General features: G+C 36.8%; 1 protein-coding gene across 2 annotated transcripts in view; it reads right to left on the bottom strand.

Moving 5' to 3' along the window:
• Positions 1-259: 259 nt before the first annotated feature.
• Positions 260-27,391, bottom strand: part of C3H9orf85 (chromosome 3 C9orf85 homolog) — a 59,029-nt gene continuing 31,897 nt past the window's right edge. The window contains exons 2-5 of one of the 2 annotated variants that reach the window (XM_025281607.3): positions 24,566-24,672; positions 23,427-23,498; positions 922-1,035; positions 260-429 (exon numbers count right to left, since the gene is read on the bottom strand). In XM_025281607.3, coding sequence (XP_025137392.1) covers positions 285-429; positions 922-1,035; positions 23,427-23,498; positions 24,566-24,672 — 438 coding nt within the window. In that variant the 3' untranslated portion in view covers positions 260-284. The remainder of the gene's footprint in view (positions 430-921; positions 1,036-23,426; positions 23,499-24,565; positions 24,673-27,391) is intronic. The other variant, XM_006073950.4, reaches the window with a different exon arrangement.

The raw sequence follows: 27,391 nt of genomic DNA, 5'->3' as shown, positions 1-27,391 counted from the left end.
ATGGTCAGAATTTCATGTTTTAAAACTGACTTTTAATGCACGATACTGGATGCTTGGGGCTGGTGCACTGGGATGACCCAGAGGGATGGTATGGGGAGGGTTCAGGATGGGGAACACATGTATACCTGTGGCAGATTCATTTCATATTTGGCAAAACCAATACAATATTGTAAAGTTTAAAAATAAAATAAAATTTTTAAAAAATAAAAAAATTAAAAAAAAATTAAAAAAAGAGGCCAATTCTAAAAAAAAAAAACCAAAAACTGACTTTTAATATAGTTATATTAATTGTCTTCTTCTTCTGTGTCATCTAAATCAATATCAAAATCTAAATCATCATCATTTTCTTCATTCCTTCTGCAGCTTCTTCTATGGCTGGAACGTAAATTATTTTCAACATTTTCTGTCTTTTCTGGTTCTTTATTAAACCTAAAGATGGAAGGAAAAAAACTCTTATTTCTCAAGATTGCATTGTTTGTGTAGACTGAAAAGACTTTTACACTACACTTCTTGATTAATAAGAGCTTAATGAAATAAAGAGGAAAAGATCCTTGAAGATTAACTTAATTGAAGAACCAACCAATTATAATACTGCTGTCAATAAAGCATGATCAAACAAATTAATTTGTGCTGTCCATTAAAGAAAAGAAGTTATACAATGAATAATTCTTTTGTAATGTATAATAAATGTGACTCTCACAGGTAAATATTTTAATTTCCTAAAAATGATGTTTTGCTTTCATTATAATGATAGAAACACTAAATAATTAAGATTATTTTTTCCTATTGGGTAGAAAAAGTCTACATTACTGTGATATACTGTATCTTAAGATTCTCAGAGCTACTCAATGTTTCCTTAAAAGAAAATTCACATACCATTTACTAAAAGAGTAAACCCCAAACATAAAAAGAAATACTCACGGAATAACAACGTCTTCTCTCTTTCCACACTTGGCACAAACTTCAAGTTCACAGGCACATGGTCTACACATTATATGATAAGAATCCTTCACTGTCTTTTGTAAACATTTAACACTAAAAATGGAAAAGAAAAGAAAATCTTAATTTTTACTAATTGTCTAAGATTTATTTAGTGAAATAAGGGGGTGTGGCTAACTGTATAGCTGAGAAGCCTCAAACTCTTAAGATATTTCTCTCATATGTCACTTTAGCTTAATTATATAGCATTTCTAGACAATGGTTGACAACTCAAAATAATAGTACTTAACATTGATTAATGGATAAATAAGAATACATATTTTTACAATGGAACATTATTTATTAATAAAAATTAAGCACCGATAAATGTTACAACATGCTTGAAAAAAATTCCTAAGTGAAAGAAACCAGTCAGAGAAGTCTAGATATTATATGATTATTTACATGAAATGTCCAAAATAAGTAAATCTACAGGGACAGAAAACAAGGGAGGGGAGACTGTTGGTGTTGGGGAGAGGGAATGGAGACTGAATCCTAACAGGTATAAGGTTTCTTTCTGAGATGAGAAAATGTTCAAAAACTGATGTGTTATAAAAAAATTGAGTTATACAACTCTATGACATACTAAAAGTTGCTAAACTATGTACTTTAGATGGATGAACTATACAGTATGTGAATTAAACCTTAATAAATTTGCTTTTAAAAAGTCAAATGGAAATACTAGAAATAAAAAAAAACATGGAGTGAAAGATACAAGATACAAGAAATCTACTTTAAACGTAAAAAGGTATACCTCATTTTACTTTGCAGCTACTGCATTTATTTATTTATACAAATTGAACGTTTGTGGCAGCCTTCTGTTGAGCAAGTCTATCATTATCATTTTTTCCAATATTTGCTCACTTTGTGCCTCTGTGTCACATTTTGGTTACTCTTGCAATATTTCAACTTTTAAATTATAATTATTATATTTGTTACAGTGATCTAAGATAAGTAATCTTTATGTTACTACTGCAAAAAGACTATGACTCATTGAAGGCTCAGATGATGGTTAGCATTTTCTAGCAATAAAGTATTTTTAAAATAAAGTGCTCATTGATTTTTCTAGACATAATGCTACTGCATACTTAATAGACTAAAGTATAGTATAAATGTAAGTTTTATATGCACTGGGAAACCAAAAAATTCATGTGACTCAGTTTATTGCAGTATTTGCTTTACTGAGGTGGCATGGAATCAAACCCCCAATATCTCTGAGATATGCCTGTATACAGTTAAAAGTAGAAGGAAAGGAAAAAATGAAACAAAACATGCAAACACTAATCAGAAGAAAGCTGGAGTAACTACATTATTATAGAAATTGACTTCAAAGCAAAGAAAAAAAAATTGTTAAGCTTAAGAAAGACTATTACATGACAATAAAGGAATCAAATTTCCCAAAGTATGCAATATCTTAAATATTTATTTATGCACCTAAAAACAGGGTTTGAGATAATTGATGCAAAACCACTGAACCAAACAAATCCACAATTAAAACTGTGGACTTCAATGCTTCTCTCTTTATAAGTGAAGCAATGAGTAGACAAAAAGCAGTAAAACTATACAACACCTGGTCAACAGAGTCTATCAATCAAACTGACATTTATAGAACACTCCACCTAACAAGAGCGATATAGTCTCTTCAAGTACACATGGAACAGAATCTAAAATTGACTATACTCTGCATTATAACACCAACATCAATGAAGTAAGAACAAAAACCAAAGTTTATATAAGGTGTATTCTTTTACCACAATGAAATTAACTAGAAATCAGTAAAAGAAAAACCTCTGGAAAATATCCAAATATACAGAAATTAAAACACTTCTAAACAACCTATAGGTTAAAGAGGAAGTCTCAAGAGCAATTAGAAAATGTTTTGATTCAATAATAATGAAATATAGCATCAAAATTTGTGGAATAGAGCTAAAAAGACATTCTGGGGAAATTTATATAATTAAATGTTTATATTAGGCAAAAGAATTATCCAAACTTCCACCTTAAGAAAACAAAAAAAGAACAGTAAATTAACTCAAAGCAATATCAATATGAACAGAAATCAATGAAACTGAAAAACAGAAAAAAAAGAAAACCAATAAAACTCCAAGCAGGCTATTTGAAAAGGTTAATGTAATTCATAAACATGTAACCAGACAGACCAAGATAAAAAAGGAGAAAACACAATAAACCAATTTCAGGAAAGAACAAGGGAACAAAACTATAGATGCAACAGATATTAAAATAAGAAAAATTTACTAACAACACTATGCCTATAAATCCAACCACTTTATTGAAATGGACAAATTTCTGGAAAGACAGTATAAAAACCTGCTTAAGATGAAACAGATAATCTAAAAACTCTAGCCATTAAAGAAAAACTTTATAATCTTTAAAAACTCTCCAACAAAGACAACTCTAGGCACAAATGGCTTTACTGCTAAATTCTACTAAATATCTGGAAGTTCACGGTTCACATATTGCTGAACCCTGGCTTGGAAAATTTTGAGCATTACTTTACTAGCATGTGAGATGAGTGCAATTGTGAGCAAGTTTGAGAATTCTCTGGCTTTGCCTTTCTTTGGGATTGGAATGAAAATTGACCTTTTCCAATCCTGGGGCCACTGCTGAGTTTTCCAAATTTGCTGACATATTGAATGCAGCACTTTCACAGCATCATCTTTTAGGATTTGAAATGGCTCAACTGGAATTCTATCACATCCACTAGCTTTGTTCGTAGTGATGCTTCCTAAGGCCCGCCTGACTTCACATTCCAGGATGCCCGGCTTTAGCTGAGTGTGACTGATCACAGGTTCATGATTATCTGGGTCATGAAGATCTTTTTTGTACAGTTCTTCTGTGTATTCTTGCCCTCTTCTTAATATCTTCTGCTTCTGTTAGATCCATACCATTTCTGTCTTTATTGAGCCCATCTTTGCATGAAATGTTCCCTTGGTATCTCTAATTTTCTTGAAGAGATCTCTAGTCTTTCCCATTCTGTTGTTTTCCTCTATTTTTTTGCATTGATCACTGAGGAAGGCTTTCTTATCTCTCCTTGCTATTCCTTGGAACTCTGCATTCAAATGGGTATATCTTTCCTTTTCTCCTTTGCCTTTCACCTCTCTTCTTTTCACAGCTATTTGTAAGAGTTCAAGCTGGTTTTAGAAAAGGCAGAGGAACCAGAGATCAAATTACTTTTTGCATCAAAAAAGCAAGAGAGTTTCAGAAAAACATCTATTTCTGCTTTATTGACTATGCCAAAGCCTTTGACTGTGTGGATCACAACAAACTGGAAAATTCTGAAAAGATGGGAATACCAGACCACCTGACCTGGCTCTTGAGAAACGTGTATACAGGTCAAGAAGCAACAGTTAGAACTGGACATGGAACAACAGACTGGTTCCAAATAGGAAAAGGAGTACGTCAAGGCTGTATATTGTCACCTTGCTTATTTAACTTCTATGCAGAGTACATCATGAGAAATGCTGGGCTGGAGGAAGCACAAGCTGGAATCAAGATTGCCGGCAGAAATATCAATAACCTCAGATATGCTGATGACACCACCCTTATGGCAGAAAGCGAAGAAGAACTAAAGAGTCTCTTGATGAAAGTGAAAGAGAAGAGTGAAAAAGTTGGCTTAAAGCTCAACATTCAGAAAACGAAGATCATGGCATCTGGTCCCATCACTTTATGGGAAATAGATGGGGAAACAGTGGAAACAGTGGCTGACTTTATTTTTCTGGGCTCCAAAATCACTGCAGATGGTGATTGCAGCCATGAAATTAAAGGACGCTCACTCCTTGTTAGGAAAGTTATGACCAACCTAGATAGCATATTGAAAAGCAAAGACATTACTTTGCCAACAAAAGTCCGTCTTGTCAAGGCTATGGTTTTTCCAGAAGTCATTGATGGATGTGAGAGTTGGACTGTGAAGAAAGCTGAGTGCCGAACAATTGATGCTTTTAAACCGTGGTGCTGGAGTGGACTCTTGAGAGTCCCTTGGACTGCAAGGAGATCCAACCAGTCCATGCTAAAGGAGATCAGTCCTGGGTGTTCACTGGAGGGACAGATGTTGAAGGTGAAACTCCATTACTTTGGCCACCTGATGCAGAAAGCTGACTCATTTGAAAAGACCCTAATGCTGGGAAAGATTGAGGGCAGGAGGAGAAGGGGACAACAGAGTATGAGATGGCTGGATGGCATCACCAACTCGATGGACATGGGTTTGGGTGGACTCTGGGAGTTGGTGATGGACAGGGAGGCCTGGCATGCTGCGGTTCATGGGGTTGCAAAGAGTCGGACACGACTGAGCCACTGAACTGAACTACTAACATTTAAAAGATAGTACTGCTGCTGCTGCTGCTAAGTCACTTCAGTCGTGTCCAACTCTGTGTGACCCCATAGATGGCAGCCCACCAGGCTCCCCCGCCCCTGGGATTCTCCAGGCAAGAACAATGGAGTGGGTTGCCATTTCCTTTGTATACAACTGCTTCTAGAAAACAAAATAGAAGCAGTCCCCAACTCATTTGATGAGACCCTAACATCAAGATAACGACAAAATTTCAGACGACTATTGGTAATAAAAATGGGTATGAAACTTTGTTAGCAAATCAAATCTAGCAATATGTAAAAAGGATTCAGTCATGATCAAGTGGGGTTTATACAAGTGCGTTAAAGGCTGATTTTATATTAAAATCAATAAATGTTAACTCGTCAAATCAATGTTCTAAGAAAGAAAACCCACATGATTATCTAAATAGATGCAGAAAAAGTATCTGACAAAACTTAATTGAAGCTTTCAAAGTGCAGTGCTGGAAAAGATTCTGGAGAGTCCCTTGGACAGCAAGGAGATCAAACCAATCAATCCTAAAGGAAATCGACCCTGAATATTCATTGGAAGGACTGATGCTGAAGCTGAAGCTCCAATACTTTGGTCTTCTGATGAGAAGAGCCGACTCATTGGAAAAGACCCTGATGCTGGGAAAGACTGAAGGCAGGAGATTGGAAAGCAAGAAATAAAACTGTCCTCATTTTTATCACTTAAAAAATTTTATTTATTTATTTTTGGGCCGTGCCATGCAGCTTGTAGGATCTTAGTTCCTTGACCAGGGCCATGTCAGTGAAAGTGCCAAGTCCAAACCACCGGACCACCAGGGAATTTTCATGTCTTCATTTTTTAAAAAAATCACTGTCTATGTAGGAAAATCTCACAGAATATACCAAAAAAGCATTAGAAATAAAATTGACAAGCTGATTCTAAAGTTACAAGAAAAAGCAAAGGAAAAATATTAGCCGAAACAATTCTGAAAAAAGAAAAAGAAGGTGGGAACACTCTTAAGACTGGATTTCAAGATTTATCTGAAAGCTGTAGTGATCAAGGTAGTGTGGTACTGGTGAAAAATAGACAGATAGATTAATGGGACAGAACAGACTCTAACATATATAATCAATTGATTTTCAACATAGTACAAAGGTAATTCAATGGAGAAAGGAGAGACTTTTAAACAAATGACCACAGAGCAGTTGGATATACATGAAATTAACAGAAAATGGACCATAAATCCAATATAAAACCAAGAATTACATAATTTCTAGAAGAAAACACAGTAAAAGTATTTGTGATCCTAACCAAAGATTTTTTACCTACAAGAAAATAATAATTAATAAATCCTGATAAATGAAACAGATCTTCACCAAAATAAAACATTTCTCCACTTTAAGATACTCTTTAATGGATAAAACATAAGTCAGAATTTGGCAGAAAATATTTGTAAAACCCATATCTGATCAACGATTTGCACCTACAATATATAAGAATTCTCAAAATTCGGTAATAAGTGAAACAAAACAACTTAATCAAAACATAAGCTAAATATATGTATAGAAAAAAAGAAATAAGGATGCAAAATGAGCACCGAATAGATTATTAGCATCATTGGTCATCAAAAAATGCAAATTAAAATCAAAATGAGATACAGCTATTCACACTTATGGTTCAAAAAGAACAAAGCAAGAAGACTTCAAGGGGGAAAAAAAAGCCTGACAATCCTAAGTATTGATAAGGATGTTAAACATGTGGAACTCTCACATACTGCTATTGAGAATGCAAATGATACAGCCACTATGGAAAATGGTTGGACAATTTATTCTAAACATACCCTTAACATAAACCCAGTGAGCTTACTATTAGATATTTACTCAAAAGAAATGAGACCATACATTCACACAAAACCCTGCATATGAATGTTTATGGCAGGATAGTTCACAATCACCAAAAACAAGCAAAACCTAAATGACCATGAGCCAGGGGACAGACGAACAACTTTGATACATCCTGAAGGAATACTACTCAGCAATAAAAAGGCCCAACCACTGATTTACACAACAATGCAGATGAATCTCAAATCCACTATGTTAAGTTAAAGAAGTCAGCCTCAAAGACCATATACTAGGTGACTCCTATATATGACATTCTGCAAGAAGGCAAGAAAACAGATCAGTGTTTGCCAGGGACTGGGAGTGAGGCAGCAGGATACCAAGTGGCATAAAGGAATGTTTGGGGGTAATAGGACTGTCTTGTATCTTAACTGTGATGTCACTCTTAAAAATGTATTCATTTGTCAAAACTTACAAGACTGTTGTTAAAACAAAACAACCGGCCCCCATATAGACTTAGCGACTTCACTTTCACTTTTCACTTTCATGCATTGGAGAAGGAAATGGCAACCCACTCCAGTGTTCTTGCCTGGAGAATCCCAGAGACAGGGAGCCTGGTGGGCTGCCGTTTATGGGGTCGCACAGAGTTGGACACGACTGAAGCGACTTAGCAGCAGCAGCAGCAGTAGGCTAAGCCCCAAATCATCACAAGTCAAAGCGTTAGTCACTCAGTCATGTCCAACTATTTGCAACCATATGGACTGGGGCCCACCAGGCTCCTCTGTCCATGGGATTCTCCAGGCAAGAATGATGGTTGTGAGTTGCCATTTCCTTCTCCAGGGGATCTTCCTGACTCAGGGATCAAACCTGGTCTCCTGCACTGCAGGCAGATTCTTAACCATTTGAGCCACCAGGGAAGCCCCCCAAATCATCAAACTGAGACTTAATTTCAGTTTTGGCTCTCCCAGAAATGGAATTTTAAACCAATCTTGAATACATGTTCAGTCATATCTGACTCTGTGAACCCATGGATCACCAGGCTCCTCTGTACATGGAATTGTCCAGGTAAGAACACTAGAGTGTACTGCCATCTCCTCTTCCAAGGGATCTTTCCTATGCAGGGATCCAAAGCATGTCTCCTGAGTAGGCTGCACTGGCAGGAAAATTCTTTGCCATTGCAGCCACCTGGGGAAGCCCCTTAAATCAATCACGAATTGTCTGATCAGCACAAGCTAGGTACTCAGCCTGATAAGACCCCTGTTATTCCCTCAAGAAAAGTGACTCTGCAATAACCAACCTGCTTTTCTGTCTAGTGTGACTTTCTTGTTACCATTCCTTTCTACCTACAAAAGTCTTTCATTTTCTACAGTTCCTCACAGATCCTTTCCATCTTCTAAATGAGACAAAGTCAATAAAATCTTTAAAAGTCACTCAGTTGAATTTTGTTTTTTAATAGTTTATTACAACATGTATATTTTACTGCATGTTAGAGCTTTGGGGAATATAAATTAGAATTAAAAAGAAAAAGTCTTCACAATCAAAGTGAAAATAATTTTGAAAATTGTTTGCTAAATTATTTGGTATGCTTGTGTTTTGACTTTCCAAACAGCTTTACTTAATTACTTTGAAATAAAAGTTAGATTAAAATTTCATGCTATTAGAATACATACAAAGTCCTACCAATACAAATGGACTAGAAAAAAAATCTCAGTATTTTTTGGTTTCAATTTTTTTAAGTTTTTAAAATAATTTTAAAGAAACTGTTTTGGTTAGGTTCTTCTGAGGCTTCAAAGAAATTCATTTCTATGAATATGCTGTTTTATAACAGGGACTCCCGGGGTAAACTAATTGTTAAGTATTCAAATTGTTAATTCAAGGATAAAACTGTATTTATAGAACTGTTAATGTTAAAATTTACATGTAAAATAGGCTCGAAAATGGGATATCCTGTTTTGGAATCCAGAGTCAAAAGAGAGCAGATTCTACACTCTCTGGCCCATCTAATCCTCAAGACAGTGACTTTTGGCACTGGCTCAAACACCGGCATAGCTTATTAAAATGCAGATGTCTGGGCTACACCCATTATTTACATAATCAGAATCTTGGGGATGGGTCCCAAGAATCTGTCCATTAACAAACTCCTCAAGAAATTCTCATGCACCTAAGCACTTGAGAACTCTTGACCACATCAAAGTACTACTGCCTAGATAGGGGGATTTTCCAATATCCCCAAAGCTGGTTGAGGAGACAAGGAATTTTTTTGCTGTAAGCAATTATGCTCTTTTCAAATTTAAATCCACTTGGAAAAACAGGTTGTATTAGGCTAGTGAATATAAATCTACCTCTAAGGAAATACACACATAGACACATTTTTAAAATGTTTCCTTTTCATAAATGTGAAATGTTTGTTGAAAGGTAAATTATATACATTTTTTATATGTTTACAACCTTCAAGTTTTTCAATCACAGACTTGAGATATTTGTGCCCCTCTGCTTTCAAACCTCTTAACTTAGGCTTTATGTCTTCACGGAGAGGAGAGAGAGAGAAGATGTGAAAGTAATTTGAGTTTCAGCGTTTTTCTTCTTCTACATCACATTTGTCCAGCCTAAGAACCTTGATCTTAAGGACAAGATGGTTTAGACATTATTTTAATGATAAAATATATACATTCCAAGTTGTCATAGAACTTGTGCAGTATCTTGAAACACCTTTAAAAACACCTGTAAATTAGATAATCACTCTTATTTTTTCTTACAAAACGAGTAGTAAGGAAAAACTTGAAATTGACCTAAATATAAATTTAACCTAATTTCCCCTGAAAATAGCTATATTTTGAATATTTTATGAGTTCATTACTAAGAGAACTGCAGAGATGTTAAAATAATGGTGGCTTGGCCTTCTTTTCATATTTTCATGGACTACAATTCCCAGAAACAATAAATCTTGTCCATGCATACACCACAACTAACCATTTTAGTTGAACCTGGTCAAATAAAACCACAGGTTACTCCTATGAACCACATTTACTAACTGATAGGGCCCATCTGGGGTCTCACTGATAAGATGGCTCATTATGTTGACCTTGCAAACTACGAATAAAATCACAGTGATCCTTGAGTTTGACCAAATTGCTCAAATGACCTTCTGCTTTCCCACTGGTGCACCTATCTTCTCAAAGCTGTGAGACCACCAGATTCCAGACCTCCGGCTACAGGACTCAACTACAGGCTAAAAATTAACCATCCCTTCAGAGAATTTTTCATTGGTGGGGTATAAGAAGGACCCCGTAAGAAAGGGAGGACAATGGTTCTCCTTAAGGGCCAGTCACCCTGGCCCTTAGAAAGAAGATAAAAGAAAATAAAAGCTAAAAAATGTTTACTATCCATTTAAGGGTAAAATTCAAGAGATAAAATTTTATTTTCAAGATCACTGTAAATACTAGAAAATATTATGTATTTTGATTTGGGAAGCAAGAGAACTAGATCTAGCCTAGCTTTGACATATCCTTGGCATATAATCACTGAAAGTCACTTTAACTTCGAGTCTCATTTTTTATAATAGTTACTAAAAGTGCTGAAACTTAGCAAGAACAAAGACAGCAGCACCAAGCTGTATTAGTAATCACTCTATTTGTCACCTCCACAAACCAACAGCTAACTAGCAAAAATGAAAAACCCACACTTTTAAATGACAATCTTCCAGTATCAACACAACATTTTAAATTGCATAATAAAACACAGCAACATTTGGAAGATCTATATAATTAAATGAATTAATATTTTCCAAACTAGCAAAATGCATAATGTTACAAAACCATGCATGGGTGAAAGATCCATTCAACTGCAAGACAGACCCATGGATTTAAGTATAAGAAGTGTTTACTGATATGGTTTCAGATTCTACATTGTATCAAAGATGAATTTCTATAATTATCTGGAAAAGATTATTAATATTTACTTCCGTTCATTTCAGTTCAGTCACTCAGTCATGTCCGACTCTTTGCGACCCCATGAATCGCAGCACCCCAGGCCTCCCTGTCCATCACCAACTCCCAGAGTTCACCCAAACTCATGTGCATCGAGTCGGTGATGCCATCCAGCCATCTCATCCTCTGTCGTCCCCTTCTCCTGCCCCCAATGTCTCCCAGCATCAGGGTCTTTTCCAATGAGTCAACTCTTCGCATGAGGTAGCCAAAGTATTGGAGTTATAGCCTCAGCATCAATCATTCCAATGAACACCCAGGACTGGCCTTTAGGATGGACTGGCTGGATCTCCTTGCAGTCCAAGGGACTCTCAAGAGTCTTCTCCAGCACCACACTTCAAAAATATCAATTCTTCGGCACTCAGCATTCTTCACAATCCAACTCTCACATCCATACATGACCACTGGAAAAACCATAGCTTCGACTAGACGGACCTTTGTTGGCAAAGTAATATCTCTGCTTTTTAATATGCTATCTAGGTTGGCCATAACTTTCCTTCCAAGGAGTAAGCATCTTTTAATTTCATGGCTGCAATCACCATCTGCACTGATTCTGGAGCCCAAAAAAATAAAGTCTGACACCGTTTCCACTGTTTCCCCATCTATTTGCCATGAACATGTGATGGGACCAGATACCATGATCTTAGTTTTCTGAATGTTGAGCTTTAAGCCAACTTTTTCACTCTCCTCTTTTACTTCCATCAATATTTACTTACACTATTTTAAAAATGTACTGCTTCATTTTCCTTCTACTAGTCAGACACTAATGAAATTCGTAAATATAGAAAACAATGCCACTTGTCTCACTAATATTTTTGTTTCAAAAGTTATTTTTCATAAAAAATTATTATTTTTAAATGTGGTGACCCAAGGACAAAAGAGCAGATAAAACCAAGAAGGGTCTTGGAACGCAGGGACAGAAAAACCAGGCCCTTATCGTCCTTCCCTCCCCCGTGTTGTAATTATTAAGAGATTTCAGGTCCTCCTGAGCAGTATAACCTGTCTCCCCTCCTAACCCACACAGGCTTGCTTCCCCTTCTTCCCGCACCCAGTATACATGCCTCATCCAATCAGCAAATAACCCACAAGACCCCTAGCCCACTCCCTGAACCATGGGTATAAAAGTGGACTAAGAACCACTGTTCAATGAAATTCTCCCTTGAGCTAGCCTGCTGTTCTAACAGTGTCTCCCATTCTAATGAACTTTATTTCCCTCTCATTCTGTCTCATGTCTGGAAATTCTTTTCCAACCCGTACTAGGAACATGACATTAACCTTTAACGGTTGCTTATGCTATGCTAAGTCCCTTCAGTCATGTCCGACTCTGTGTGACCCCATAGACGGCAGCCCACTAGGCTCCCCGGTCCCTGGGATTCTCCAGGCAAGAACACTGGAGTGGGTTGCCATTTCCTTCTCCAGTGCGTGAAAGTGAAACGTGAAAGTGAAGTCGCTCAGTCGTGTCCAACTTTTAGCGACCCCATGGTCTGCAGCCTACCAGGCTCCTCCCTCCATGGGATTTTCCAGGCAAGAGTACTGGAGTGGGGTGCCACTGCCTTCTCCACGGTTGCTTATATTCACATTATTTATAAATTAATTATTTTTAAGTCTCAGTTTTCAATGGCACCCCACTCCAGTACTCTTGCCTGGAAAATCCCATGGATGGAGGGGCCTGGTGGGCTGCAGTCCATGGGGTCGCAAGGAGTCAGACATGACTGAGTGACTTCACTTTCACTTTCATGCATTGGAGAAGGCAATGGCAACCTACTCCAGTGTTCTTGCCTGGAGAATCCCAGGGACGGGGGAGCCTAGTGGGCTGCCATCTATGGGGTCGCACAGAGTTGGACACGACTGAAGCGACTTAGCATAGCATTTTTATATCTAAAACAATAAATATCATTATATATAATAAATACCATTAGATATAATGCATAAAAGCTGATATAAATCAAGCTATCTGGGTTCTCAGTAATTTTTAACAATATAAAGAAAGAGGTCCTGACAACAAAAGCTTTGAGAGCCACTGATCTAGACAATAAACATCAATTGGAAAAGAACTGATCTGATATTTTTAGTATTTCTGGAATGGACATTCTGCCACAACTTTTCTGGTACTGGCTTCATTTCCTGGTTTTATTATTACACTTTAACCTTTACGATAATTCAGCTCCACTTATAATCCTCTCACAAGAGATGACTAGGTACTTTCGTAAACAGTGAGCTGTGCTACTCCACCCTTCGTGGACAAATAATAGGAACTACACTGAGGATCAAGAAATTCCCAAGAAATTCCCAAGAAAAAAGAAATGCAAAAAGGCAAAAGGGTTGCCTAAGGAGGCCTTACAAACAGCAGAGAAAAGAGAAGCTAAAGGCAAAGAAGAACAGGAAAGATAAACCCATTTGAATGCACAGTTCAAAGAATAGCAAGGAGAGATAAGAAAGCCTTCCTCATCGATCAGTGCAAAGAAACAGAGGAAAACAACAGAATGGGAAAGACTAGAGATCTCTTCAAGAAAATTAGAGATACCAAGGGAACATTTCATGTGCTTTATCGAGCTCAACATTCAGAAAACGAAGATCATGGCATCCGGTCCCATCACTTCATGGCAAATAGATGGGGAGACAATGGAAACAGTGAGAGACTTCGCTTCAAAATCACTGAAGACGGCGACTGCAGCCATGAAATTAAAAGACGCTTGCTCTTTGGAAAAAAATCTATGACCAACCTAGACAGCCTATTGAAAAGCAGAGACATTACTTTGCCAAAAAAGGTCCGTCTAGTCAAAGCTATGGTTTTCCAGTAGTCATGTATGGATGTGAGAGTTGGACTATAAAGAAGGCTGAAGGCCAAACAATTGATGCTTTTGAACTGTGGTGCTGGAGAAGACTCTTGAGAGTCCCTTGGACTGCAAGAAGATCCAACCTGTCAATACTAAAGGAAATGAGTCCTGAATATTCATTGGAAGAACTGATTTTGAAGCTAAAACTCCAATACTATGGCTTCCTGATGCGAAGAACTGACTCATTGGGAAAGACTCTGATGCTGGGAAAGATTAAAAGCAGGAGGAGAAGGGGATGACAGAGGATGACATGTTTGGATGGCATCACGGACACAATGGACATGAGTTTGAGTAGGCTCCAGGAGCTGGTAATGGACTGGGAAGCCTGGCACACTGCAGTCCATGGGGTCACAAGGAGTCGGACCCAACTGAGCATCTGATCTGAACTGAACTGAACACTGACAGAGGTCTATAAAGTGGCAGTTCCTATAGTGGCTCTAAGAAATCTGTGCTAACATAAAAAGAATCGGAAACCACACTAAGGAATTACATCATATGCTACTTAGGAAATGTTTTTAAGGCAACAATGTCTACAGATCTCAAGAACTTTGAGTAGAAGAAGTTTAATTCTCTTCACAGTTAATGTATTTGAAATAAATGGAGATATCTTATTACTTCTTATTGCAATGGATTTGACTTAGAATAATTCTTAAAAGAGTACAAAATAGTCACCTCCGGCCAACAGTAGTTTAGAAAAAAGACAAAATGGAAATGACTTCTCAAAACTATTACTTGGAGCAGGCAATTTAAAATCAAAGCTTGCTATATCAATCAATATTAATGTCAAAAAGTAGGCTTTTTGCACAGGTGCACGAGTGACGACAGTACTAAAGACTCTCCTTAATTAGAAGGACTAAGACTCAAGGACTTTAGTCTAATGGACTAATAAAGCCAGGGTTTACAGTCACTGTGCTATGATATGACGTAGAATGGCCTGTGACTAAAATTCCACTCTAGGACATTTTAATACTCTTGGAATGTGGTGACACAACTCTCAAATTACTCATTAACCAAACTATTGTAAGAGCCTCAAACTATTATAAGCAACGCTGGAGCTGAAGAGCTAAAACAAAGAGGTTAAGCTCACACTCTGTATGTGTATGTGCGTGTACATACATAAATACTACATATATATGTCTGTGTATATATATATATATACACACACACACACACACATACATATATACATATTATATAATTTCTTGTCATACACTGGTATGTATGGAGGGACTGATCATCTTGTTGTTCACTCGTTAAGTTGTATCTGACTCTTTGCAACCCCACGAACTGCAGCACACCAGACTTTCCCGTCACTGTCTTCCGGAGTTTGCTCAAACTCATGTCCATTGAGTCGGTGATGCTATTCAACCATCTCACCCTCTGTCGCCCCCTTCTCCTGCCTTCAGTCTTTCTCAGTATGAGGGTTTTTTCCAATGAGTTGGTTCTTCGCACCAGGTAGCCAAATACTGGAGTTTCAGTTTCTGCATCATTTCTTCCAATGAATACTCAGGGTTGATTTCCTTTAGGATTGACTGGTTTGATCTCCTTGCTGTCCAAGGGACTCTCAAGAGTCTTCTCCAGCACCATAATTCGGAAGCATCAATTCTTTGGCACTCAGCCTTCTTTATGGTCTGTCACATACATATGTGACTATTGGAAAAACCATAGCTTTGACTACACAGACCTTTGTTGGCAAAGTGATGCCTCTGCTTTTCAATAGGCTGTCTAGGTTTGTCATAGCTTTTCTTCCAAGGAGCATGCATCTTTTAATTTCATGGCTGCAGTCAACATCTGCAGTGATTTTGGAGCCCAAGAAAATCTCCCAAACCCTTCTACTTGCCATGAAGTGATGGGACCAGATGCCATGATCTTAGCTTTTTGAATGTTGAGTTTTAAGCTGGCTTTTTCACTCTTCTCTTTTACCCTTACCAAGAGGCTCTTTAGATCCTCTTCACTGTCTGCCATTAGAGTGATATCATCTGCGTATCTCAGGTTGTTGATATTTCTCCCAGCAATCTTGATTCTTGCTTGTGATTTTCATCCAGCCCAGCATTTCACATGATGTACTCTGCATATAAGTTAAATAAGCAGGCTGACAATATATAGACTTGACATAATCCTTTCCCAATTTTGAACCAGTCTGTTGTTCCACGTCTGGTTCTAACTGTTACTTCTTAATCTGCATGTAGGTTTCTCAGGAGGCAGGTTAGGTGGTCTGATATTCCTATCTCTTTATGAATTCCCCAGTTTGCTGTGATCTGCACAGTCAGAGGCTTTGGTGTAGTCAATGAAGCAGAAGTAGAGGATCATCTCGTAGTATATAACAACGTTTATTTTTATTTAAAAAATCAAAGAAATACTAATCAACACACTTTTTAAAGCTAGAAATCCAACGACTAAACCAAAATCCTATCTTGTTTTCTCTTCATTAAATGTATATGCAAAGCAGATCTTCTTTTGACAGGCAACATAGAGCGAATGAATGAACAAATGGCCACTTATGTAGACTTCAAAACAAGACATATAGACAGTTCGTAAGTATCTGCATGTCCATCAAAGAGAACAGGGGGTTCTTGTCCATTTTCCCTCCATTCCCTGGTGCCTTCCTCATAGTGTTTCCAGTAAACACTGTTTACAGCTGCTGCTGCTGCTAAGTTGCTTCAGTCATGTCTGACTCTGTGTGACCCCACAGATGACAGCCCACCAGGCTCCTCCGTCCCTGGAACTCTCCAGGCAAGAACACTGGAGTGGGTTGCCATTTCCTTCTCCAATGCATGAAAGTGAAAAGTGAAAGTGAAGTAGCTTAGTCTTGTCGGACTCTTCGCGACCCCATGAACTGTAGCCTACCAGGCTCCTCCGTCCATGGGATTTTCCAGGCAAGAGTACTGGAGTGGGGTGCCATTTTCTTCACTGTTTACAGCACCCACTACCTTTTCTAGATTTATCTCTCCTGTTTTCATTTTATTACTCCTCAGCAGTCTTAACTTGCATCCTTTTGGTCTCTGTCTCCTTTTACTTACACCTAGCACTTGCAATCTTTCAATGAGTTATCTGTAGGCCCACTTCCCCTAACAGGTTAGGAATTTCTTAGTATCGAGAGTCATTTTCGTATTTTCTATAATACATAGCAGTGTCTTATACAGTGAAGTTGCTATTCAAAATAACTGCAAACTGAACCAAATTTCTTGTCTGTTATCCCTAGCAATCCCATTTCTTTGTCAGAAAAGAACTACGCTTGGGGTAATATCCTCCATCATTACCATGGACTCTTCCTCAAGAGAATTTTGTTTCTAACACCCACAAATGTGTGTGTGTGCTCAGTTGCTCAACCGTATCCAACTCTTTGCAACCTCACAGATTGCCAGACTCCTCTGTCCATGGGATTTCCCAGGCAAGAATACTGGAGAGGGTCTTGTCATTTCCTTCTCCAGGGGATTTTCCAAACAAAGGGATCAAACCCACATTTCCTGTGTCTCCTGCATGGGCAGGTGGATTCTTTACCACGGAGCCACCAGGGAAGCCCCAAAGTAACATACAAATTTTGCTAAATTATCTTTCAAATCCATGGCAGGTTTCTTGGTTTTTGGAGGTTAAATAAGAAAAATCTGATTATACAATCAGATTGTGGCTCCTGGGCTCTAGAGCACTTGGGCTTCAGTTGTTGAGGCACCTGGACTCAGCAGCTGCAGTTCCCAGGCTTTAAAGCACAGGTTCGGTAGCTGTGGTTCAAGGGCTTAGTTGCTCCACAGTATGTGGGGATCCTCCCCAACCAGGGATCGAACCTGTGTCTCCTGCATTGGCAGGTGGATTCTTTACCACTGAGCCACCAAGGAAGCCCCTGAATCTATTTCTTCCTTGCATGCATTATAGCTTTATGCCAATGATGGCTCAGAGACTTGTCAAAGGTTTATTTTAATAACAGAAGTTATGCTTCTGGAATAGAAAGAACTGATAAGTGTGCTTAGTTTTACAATACATCAAGAGAGGCAAGGCAAAATGTTTTAAAACTTGTGGATTGTAGAATTAGCCACCTAAATAATGGATCTTCACTCAGATACTATAAATTCAGATTATATGGAGGAATAAGGGCTCAATTTGGACTGACCACTGCATACTGCAAACATCATTTTTCAGGTACCTCATGGTGAACTAAATAGTATGCTCAGTTCCTAAGCACTGAAAGCAAGTACAACTTGGGATACTTATAAATGGAATCTATCTCTCTAAAATATGCTTATAACTGGTTAAAGGAGATTCATGTTATGGTGTTTGCTCAATGAAAAAATGCAAGTAATAAATGCCAGCTGATGGACAAATGTAATAATTCAGCACCAAAGAATGAGTGCTAGGTACTATCATGATTTAACCTTTAGCTGGTGGATATACCTGGTGCTTTCTTTTTGCATTAATTTGTTTTCTTTGGAAAATGAGGGCAGTGGTACTCTTTAATAAGACAGAATTTTAAGAGTATGATACTTCTTCCCTTTAAAAATAAAGAAGTTAATACTGTATAGCACAGGGAACTCTACTTAGTGTTGAGTGGCAGCCTGGAACAGACAGGAATTTGGGAGAGAACAGACACATTTATATGTATGGCCGAGTCCTTTTGCTGTCCACCTGAAACTATCACAAGACTGTTAACTGGCTATGCTCCAATATAACATAAAACAGTAAACATATAAAACTTAGCTCTCTGCTACTGGAGACCTAACTCTTCCCCCACAAGGCCCTTGAAATATTTATGTGAAGTAAACCTTTTGAAAACACTATTTTATTCATCTGGAGCAAGGGAATAGAGGTGAGACAGAGGACAAGGCATTTATTTAATGCACTGAAGTATGAAGACATGAGGTTTGTACCAGGGAGGTCTGTGGCGATAAAAATTAAGAGGCAATACACTTCAAAATTATCAAGGAGTACAATAGCTGAATGTGAGGACCAGGAACAGTGACTCTGTAGCAGTGTTTTTAGGCATAAAGTACTCACATGTCCTGAAACTACTTGTCCAGACATCCCCACAGCAGTGTGGTTCTAAGATATGTTATACCAGTTCTCCTCTTTACTTGAAATATTTTTAGGATGAAATCTACTTTCAATCAACATTCTTCTTATGGCATATAAGGTCCTGACTCCCCTCTCTTCATTCAGGACAGTTCCACTTTGGCCTATCATATTCTATAGACTCTGGGGTAAGCTTTTGTTTTATTCAAAAATTCTACAGCTGAAAAGTTTGAAAACCACTGAACTAAAATACACATGAAGTTTCAGTGGCTCGACTCTGTGAGTATCCATCTATTTTGTATGCAACAACCAAGACACTACTGACATGTCAGGCTGGATGTATCTTTGTTGTGGGGGCTGTTCTATACACTGTAGGATGCTAAGCCTATACCTGGCCTCTACCTATTACATACCAGTAGCATCCCTCACAGATGGTCTGGTCGTGACAACCAAAAATATCTCCAGACCTCGCCAAAAGTTCCCTGGGAGGCAAAACCCTCCCCTCCCAGACTCTAATCTGTTTGTGGCCTGTTGCTATTTTATACTAGCTTCTCCTTTCTCTTCTAATACCATGGCAATGTTAAACATGAGCTAATACTACATACACTGGTGATTTGTTTTTTAATGGGTAGAAAGAGAAAAGAAAGCAGGCTAGAGATTTTAACACAAATGTGGGTATTAGCATGCCACATTTTGAAATTAACAGGAAAAAAAGGTTGCTTGGTTACCTGAAACACAAGGCATAAGAAGTTTCTAGGTAACAGCTTAGGCATTTCAGGACCTCAAAGTAAAATCTATTGTCTATAGATACATGTTATTTCAAAAAAAAAAAAAAAAAAAAAAGCAGGGCTATATATGTTGGACTCAGAAGTTGGAAACTTCCATAAACAACATAGATGACTTCTATTAAATTTAATATTAGGCTCAGGTGAAGAGGGGAAAAGGACTTTTTAAGTGAATAATAAAATACTGAGAATTCACTGTGGGAGAGTAGAAACAGGGGGCTTTGAAATAGGACAATTTGCATTTGAATCTTAACTCCATCTGCTTTACTTTCTTATCTTGGGTAGACATTTAATCCCTCTGAGCCCAGAATAAAAAAAAAGAAAGGAGTATATGTAAGAGTTCATTCCCTTACATTGCTTGAGGAAGAGGGCAGTTTTTAAACATCTGTATTTCTAGTACCTGGAAAATAATATAAATGTCTATAAATGAGTTTTAAGTGAAGAATATCAAGATTCCTTCTTCTTTAAGACTTATACAAATCACTTTGTATAAGTGATTATACAAATCATTTTTAAGATTTCTTGCTTTTCCAGTAACTTTCAGCTCTACACCTAAAATTATTTACAGTGTTCATGAATGGACTGGGACTGACCAGGAATGGTTACAAATGGTTTTAATTTATCTTTGGGTTTTTATTTTCCAAAAGTTAAAACCAGGGCACTTGAAAAATGAGGAGATTTTTTTGCTTGTTTTCTCCCTGGCCTTGCCTTGCAGCTTGCAGGATCTTAATTCCTTAACCAGGGATTGAAGCCATGCCCTGGGCAGTGAAAGTGCAGAATTCTAACCACTGGACCACCAGGGAATGCCTCTTGAAAGATGAGGTTTTATACAAAAAGATTTAGTCCTGTTCTGAACCACAATTCTTACATCTAATAGTAATCTTAATAACGATTATACTATTCAGATGTCAAGGGAGAAGTCTGTTGCAGCACCACAACAGCCCTCCACCAGGGAGTAGCAATTTCTTGCTTTAAAATCAAAAGATATGAGCCAAAATGATAGGGAAATCCTGGTACAATTACGCTGACCTCTGATTAAGGAGCAGAGTGTAAAACAAGGATGGCAGTTCATCTCATTGCTTTTACAGAGATGAGAAGCTATAAAAAACTAAACATTATCTTTATGAGCCTTTCACTTTATTTCTATAAAGACCTAAAGCTTTGTGTACTCAATGACATTTAAAATTATCCTATCAAAGGGTAGTATTGTATCAGCATCCCATTGTTCACACATTACTAATAGGTGACATGCATTTTATCCCCTTTCCCTCACAGCCATCCTCCCATCTTTCTAGCAAATACACAGTTTTCAACTCTTTCCTCTTTTAACTCAAGTTCAGACATCTATTCAGATGGTCGAGGGTTGTTTCCAGTAACTGGGAGAACATGCTTATACAAATCTTGCAGCACATTACCTTACTGAAGGTGAAAGAGAAACATGAAAATATTTTCTGCCACTTACAAACACCATACAATTTTTGCTTTCCATGAATCAAAGAAGTTTGAGGAGTTTAGATATCAAGCTCTTTTTTTTCCTTGAATCTAACGTTTGATATCAGATCCCATAGGCAATGGATATTTGCTAGATGTGCGTAGTTTTTGATGATTCACATGCCAAACAAATGGGAGAAAATACTTCAATTTTCCCAATATTCAGAATATTACTTCATTCTAAAAGAATTATTACTTATAAACAGCACTTTCTCCTCCTACATTTTATGTTCTGCTGAACGTTTTTTTATGTACCTCATTGGGTTACATAATCTGTGGCATGAGACAGATAAGCGAAACAATGCTCAACATTTTAACTGAATGGAATATTCAGGGTGCTGGAAAAGGAATCTTTACACAAAGACACCTCTAGTGTCAAAGTAAACTTCCTCTACAAATCTTAACAAAGGACAAATTTAATTTATAAATGATTAGATTGAATAAAACATTTAAAATTTTAAATAAATTATGCTACTTGAATCATCTTTTATCAATGGATTTAAATCCTTATAATATTGGTCAAGGATATGCAGAGACAACAAAGTATACATAGGTGATTTATACTCTTCAGAACACTCTCAATCTTGGTTTGGAGTTTGAAAGCTAGGCTTTCTAAAATGCCTAATATAATCTAGAATTCTAATGTAATCTGAAATTCATTATACTCTAGGCCAGGCAAGTTGACTTCCTAGGTAACATGTTCAGACCTTGTCTTAACTAGCAGTTTCTTAAGTCTCTCAAGAGCTCTATCACTGTTTTGAATTAGTTTGGGCTTCTTTGTTACTAGAGGTCTTCCTTCAGGCTTAAAGTCTTGTTACCTGTACTTTGGTATTTGTACAACATTGTATCTCCTTCATTCTGCACTCACTGTTAGCTATTCTATGGCTGACTTCATCTGCTTCAGGGTGACACAGAACAGCAGCTCCTCTCTGGCTCTCATCTCAAGGCCTCTGGGTCACATACTACCAGTACTAGCAGCATCTCCATGAGCTTCCCTAACTCCAGTGACTCCAAGACAGGACAGAGCTGCTGACCTTTGGGTCCATGTGTCTACACTCAGTCATTCTTAGGTTGTTGTGTTACAAGTTCTCCAGAATTAAACATAAGACTTGCTACTAATACTGTTTCCTTTTACGTTTATTTTTAACTAAGTCTTTATATTTGAATAAAATATTTGTTTTTCTAGGATTTATAGTATGCAAATTCTTCTGGAGCCATAAAAATATTAAGACCATAAGCAATACACAAAAAGAGTGAAAATTCCAGAGCTATGTAAAATCACTTAGTTCAGAAATTCTACAGCAAGTTATACCACCTGGAAAATGTATAATTGATATGATCTTTTACATGCTGGTACATTCAATGAAGATAAACATAAAGGATGCAGCACAAATTAAAGAGATTAAAACACAGATAATGGGTAAGGAACAAATATTTTTCAATGACTTCCTTTGTTATACTGTGAATCTACTACAACTCTATGGCTATATAAATACTTATTACCTATACTTCAAATTCTTTTAGGAAATAGTACTACAAGAGAAAAATGGAGACTGATGATGAAATCTCAAAATACCTTTATATTATAAAAATTAAAAAAAAAAAAAGACCTGTTGAAAATATTCAAAAAGCTACAAATTTTGTGTTAGGTCTATTAACTAAAACTACATGGTTAATTGTGAATCAGCAACTAATTTTGATGGTAGGGGACAGAGTTAATTTATTCATGGAAATCTAGCATTGAATAGTACAAACAGTTGCCAAATTTCCCTATTGCTAATTTGGGCCAATGAGCATAAATTTTAAATTTTCTTTAGATGTGTTTTCTTTGGGGAAGAAATGCTAGAGAATACAAAGAAACGGCTGGAAAACAGGAGAGAGAAAAATGCAGAGCTATTTTTAAAGGGGTCAACTATACCTAAAATAAATACTAAAAATTTGCTCTGAAAGAACAATACAAAAATAAAAATTCTAAAAAGCTGAAGTTAGTCTATCCTTACTTGAGGTTTTTAACCATTCAGTATTAAAAAGAAGCATCTTGAGCAAAAGAAATTGCCCAAATTAAAACATTCAAAGCTGTTATTCTCAAATAAACAAATTACCCCATAGCTTGAGCTAAAAATCCACAAAAAAGTTGACATAAATTTTCAAAAGAAATGAACAGCAAAGGTTATAACATATTTATTATTTAGACTAACCTTCCAAACTTTAACATTTCCTCCCAAAAAGGAAGAGGGAATACATTTAAGGAAGATGTCAGTACTGAATAGCTAAAAGGAAAATAAAGCAACAATGAACAAATGCATTCAAATAGCTCCTATATAAATTATCAAATTAAAATTCATAATTGTCAAAACAATATCACACATACTCTTGCTAATTCTTACATTTAAAATGATCAGTTTTCTCTTTCAGGCACCAATTACCCTCCAATATGGTCCTTACTCCGGAGAAGGCAATGGCACCCCACTCCAGTACTCTTGCCTGGAAAATCCCATGGCGGGAGGAGCCTGGTAGGCTGCAGTCCATGGGGTCGCGAAGAGTCGGACACGACTGAGAGACTTCACCTTCACTTTTCCTTTCATGCATTGGAGAAGGAAATGGCAACCCACTCCAGTGTTCTTGCCTGGAGAATCCCAGGGATGGGGCAGCCTGGTGGGCTGCCGTCTGTGGGGTAGCACAGAGTTGGACACAACTGAAGTGACTTAGCAGCATGGCCCTTACTCAGCCTGAGCCAAAGGATGTGAGGAGGCAGCATCACGATATACACAAAGCTGATAAAACAGAATCCCAACATTACAGAGGAAGGTAAAGGACAGAAAAATGAGAAACAAAGTCCAGTTGTTTTTGTGTAGATGCAAAATTTCAAAGGAATGAAATTATAAGTTATCAATCTAGTGATTTACTCATGATACTCAATTTAAGCCATTTCAGTAATCTTCATGGGTCCAATTAAAATGTTAGATGCTTTTAAAGATCCCCTGTGGTAAAAATTATTTATTTTAGTAAATTAAATAGCAAATATCATTATCTTGTCATTGGGAGATAGAATCTTGCAAAATAAAAACCCTAGTCTCATTTTTGAACAGGATGCTACAAAAATGGTGTATTATTTACTTAGGGAAGAAGGGGGAAAGGAATGATGAATTTACCTTTTCAATCTATTTGCCTCACAAGCCAGGATGCAGCATGTAAGATGAAATTCTAGTCCACATGAAAGAATGGAAATTTTTTCTCTATTCCCCCTAATATTTATCTGGACACAATTTTGAAAATCAGGAAATGAAGTAATATGATACTGATACTACTGGTGAGGTAATTAAGGAACTTAACTTACCATTTTTTGGGCTTTGATAGCGGTTTGTACTTGCTGTATTTTACACGCCATTCAAGAACTTCTTTACAACGCTGACATACTCCATCATGAAGTTTTGCATTAATTTTCTTAAAAAGAAACAGAAAAACAAATTGAGAATTTCACTACTGAGTCAGCATTACAAACCCCAAATGGCATATGAGAAATTTAAGCTTTTTTTTAAACAGCAACCTAAATTTAACCTGCATAACATTTTACGGTGTACTACATGTTTTTATGTACATCAATTTGGCTCTTTATGAAGGCAAAGATTCTTAACTCAGGATGTAGCTCAGAATCATCTAGGGAACTTTTTAATTTCCTGGCAGGAGTATTTTAAGCACATCATCCCCACTGATTCTGATGCATATTCATTTTACAATTCAAACTATATAGTTGAGACATATGCACTTTACTGTATGTAAACTACATCTCAAAAAAAGTAGAAGAAAATACAATCATATTCTAAGCCTACTGTTTTGACAACTCAAGTCTTACTACTGAGAAATGAGAAATTAAACTGAGATATTAGATAATCCTGAATTGTAGTCTGCAGGGGAGGGCAGAGACTAAACAACTTGAGAAAGGAGAGCCAGGGAGAAGCAGCTGGAAGCAAGGAGATATATAATTATTCAATTTAATCTTTCTGTATTCTCATGTAAAGATGTCTTAGAAAAGTTACCTTGATAACCTGGTTTCTTCAAAACAGAAGTATGTGCATATGACTGGTAGAAAACGGGCTTTATGAGGAAAACAATTTTTTTTCCTTATAATATTCTTCTCAAAATGTGTTGGGAAATAAGAAGGAAGAAAAAATTTTAAATGTGTCATGTGTTCTCACAACAGCTTTGTATTTTGTAACATGTTCATTTGACTCAAGACCTAGACTACATATTTTCACTAAGTACTCTGAGAATTCTCTAACTTGTTTTGGTTGTGGAAGCCTGGTCTTTGCCTACTCTTGGAATAATGAAAAAAGGATAGTTTAAGTTCTCGTTCTCTTTGCTTCTTTTCTAAATTTTTCAAAAGGAGTAAAACAAAGCATCTCAAAAGATGCAGGTTCTCTGGAAGGTTATTTGAATACTGAGTTAAAAGCACATGGTTTAGAAATCATCTGAAAGAAAACAAAACTTCTGAACAGCGCTTGATATTCTTTAATGCTCTAAACAAGAGGGTAAAATAATAACAAAACATTTATTCAAAGAGAAAATATTTCAAGGGTATTTTCAAAAAACCATAAATTGAGCTGTGAATACATTATGTTTGAATTTAATTCTGTGGTAAAAAACATATTCTATTACTTATGAATTGTGTATGGGTATTCTTTTCTTCCTGATCTAGATGGAGAGTCCCTGGGAAAATAAATCCTGCATGCCATTATATCCCCTCTTTTCTGTGGCTCATTGTTGCCAGAAAGAAGGAAATCTGCCTAATGCCAAATTCCTCTTCTTATCAACACTGGCACCTAGTTATCGCTTACAGGGTTTGCCAAGAAGTACCCAGAACTAAGGTTCCCATTTCATCTTTTACTCTCACTGCCCTCTGTTGCCTAGAATGTCTTACCAAAAGCACTAATATTTTCCTAACTCCAACAATAATAAAAAATAAACTAATGATGATCTATGATTATAGTATGAATGTGACGTAAACTTTCTAGCTAGCATATTCTTAGAACGCACACCATTTCATTACCTGCGATTTTATTATATACAACACATTTTACTTGTTAACTGGCGAGCATTATTTGGTTTCTCGCTTGCTTCGTATCCAATTTCTGACCAGTTCATCTTGATTTACAAAGCCGTGCATAGTTTAGAAACTGGTTTCTTTAGGGTGGATCGACAGATTGACAGTATAACAAAACAGGTCTTTGTGGGAGCTTGCCCCGTGAGTGGCGTGTGGAGCGGTATAAATGGAGATGCTGCGCGGCAGTCACATGACCAGCAGACACTACTGCAAGATTAAACTTGATTTTCATGTGTTAAGAAATCACTGAGAAAGAAATGAATGAATAAATGAGAATGAATAAAACTTTCATTTAAAAATGCTACAGAAAGAAAACTGTGTACCTTGGCTTTGCTGTATTTTGGCAAACTAGAAAAAGTGAATTCCAGAGACATAAGTGAGGAAAGCTTAACCCTAGTTTTAAGGAATCACTCTGCCTGGAGCAAAGGGGGTGGCTGCTGCTGCTGCTGCTGGCAATCTTACATTACTCACAACTGTGTTTACAACTAACCCTGCCCATTTTGGCAATTCATTTTAGCATGTCCCTTATGGTAGAAAATAATAGGTTACTAAGGTTAACATTTAAGCATGTCCAAATATAAAATCAAAACTTAGTTTTATAACTACAAAAGCCTTTAAAGATAATTTAGTTTAACAAGCTACTTCTCAGATCTTTAAAGGAAAAAAATCATCAGTGGAAGAATCCTAGCTAAAAAAAGAAAACCTTCTTTATCAATGAATACTTCTTTTAAAGTTAGAATAAGTATCATAAACTTATGTATTAGAGGACACCCCTACATCATATATATACATAAAGTCCTAAAAACCGTCTTAGCCATTATTAATTCATACAACATATTTTATAGTGTTGTTTTAAACATTCTGCTGTCCAACGATGCAGCAGTGGTAATATAAAACATTAATCACCAAAAAGAACTACGTGATGTGAAGACTTCAACTCCCAAGAAGGTAGCAAGAGCAAATTGTAAATATAACATCTGTATCAATATGCTGATGCTGAAGAATATTTTATAAAATATAAAGTATCATTTAATAGAAGGGAGATACTATTGTGTATGAAGG

The sequence above is a fragment of the Bubalus bubalis genome, chromosome 3, assembly GCF_019923935.1.
Source record: "Bubalus bubalis isolate 160015118507 breed Murrah chromosome 3, NDDB_SH_1, whole genome shotgun sequence".
NCBI lineage: Eukaryota > Metazoa > Chordata > Mammalia > Artiodactyla > Bovidae > Bubalus > Bubalus bubalis.
This window is presented reverse-complemented; position numbering and strand designations above follow the sequence as displayed.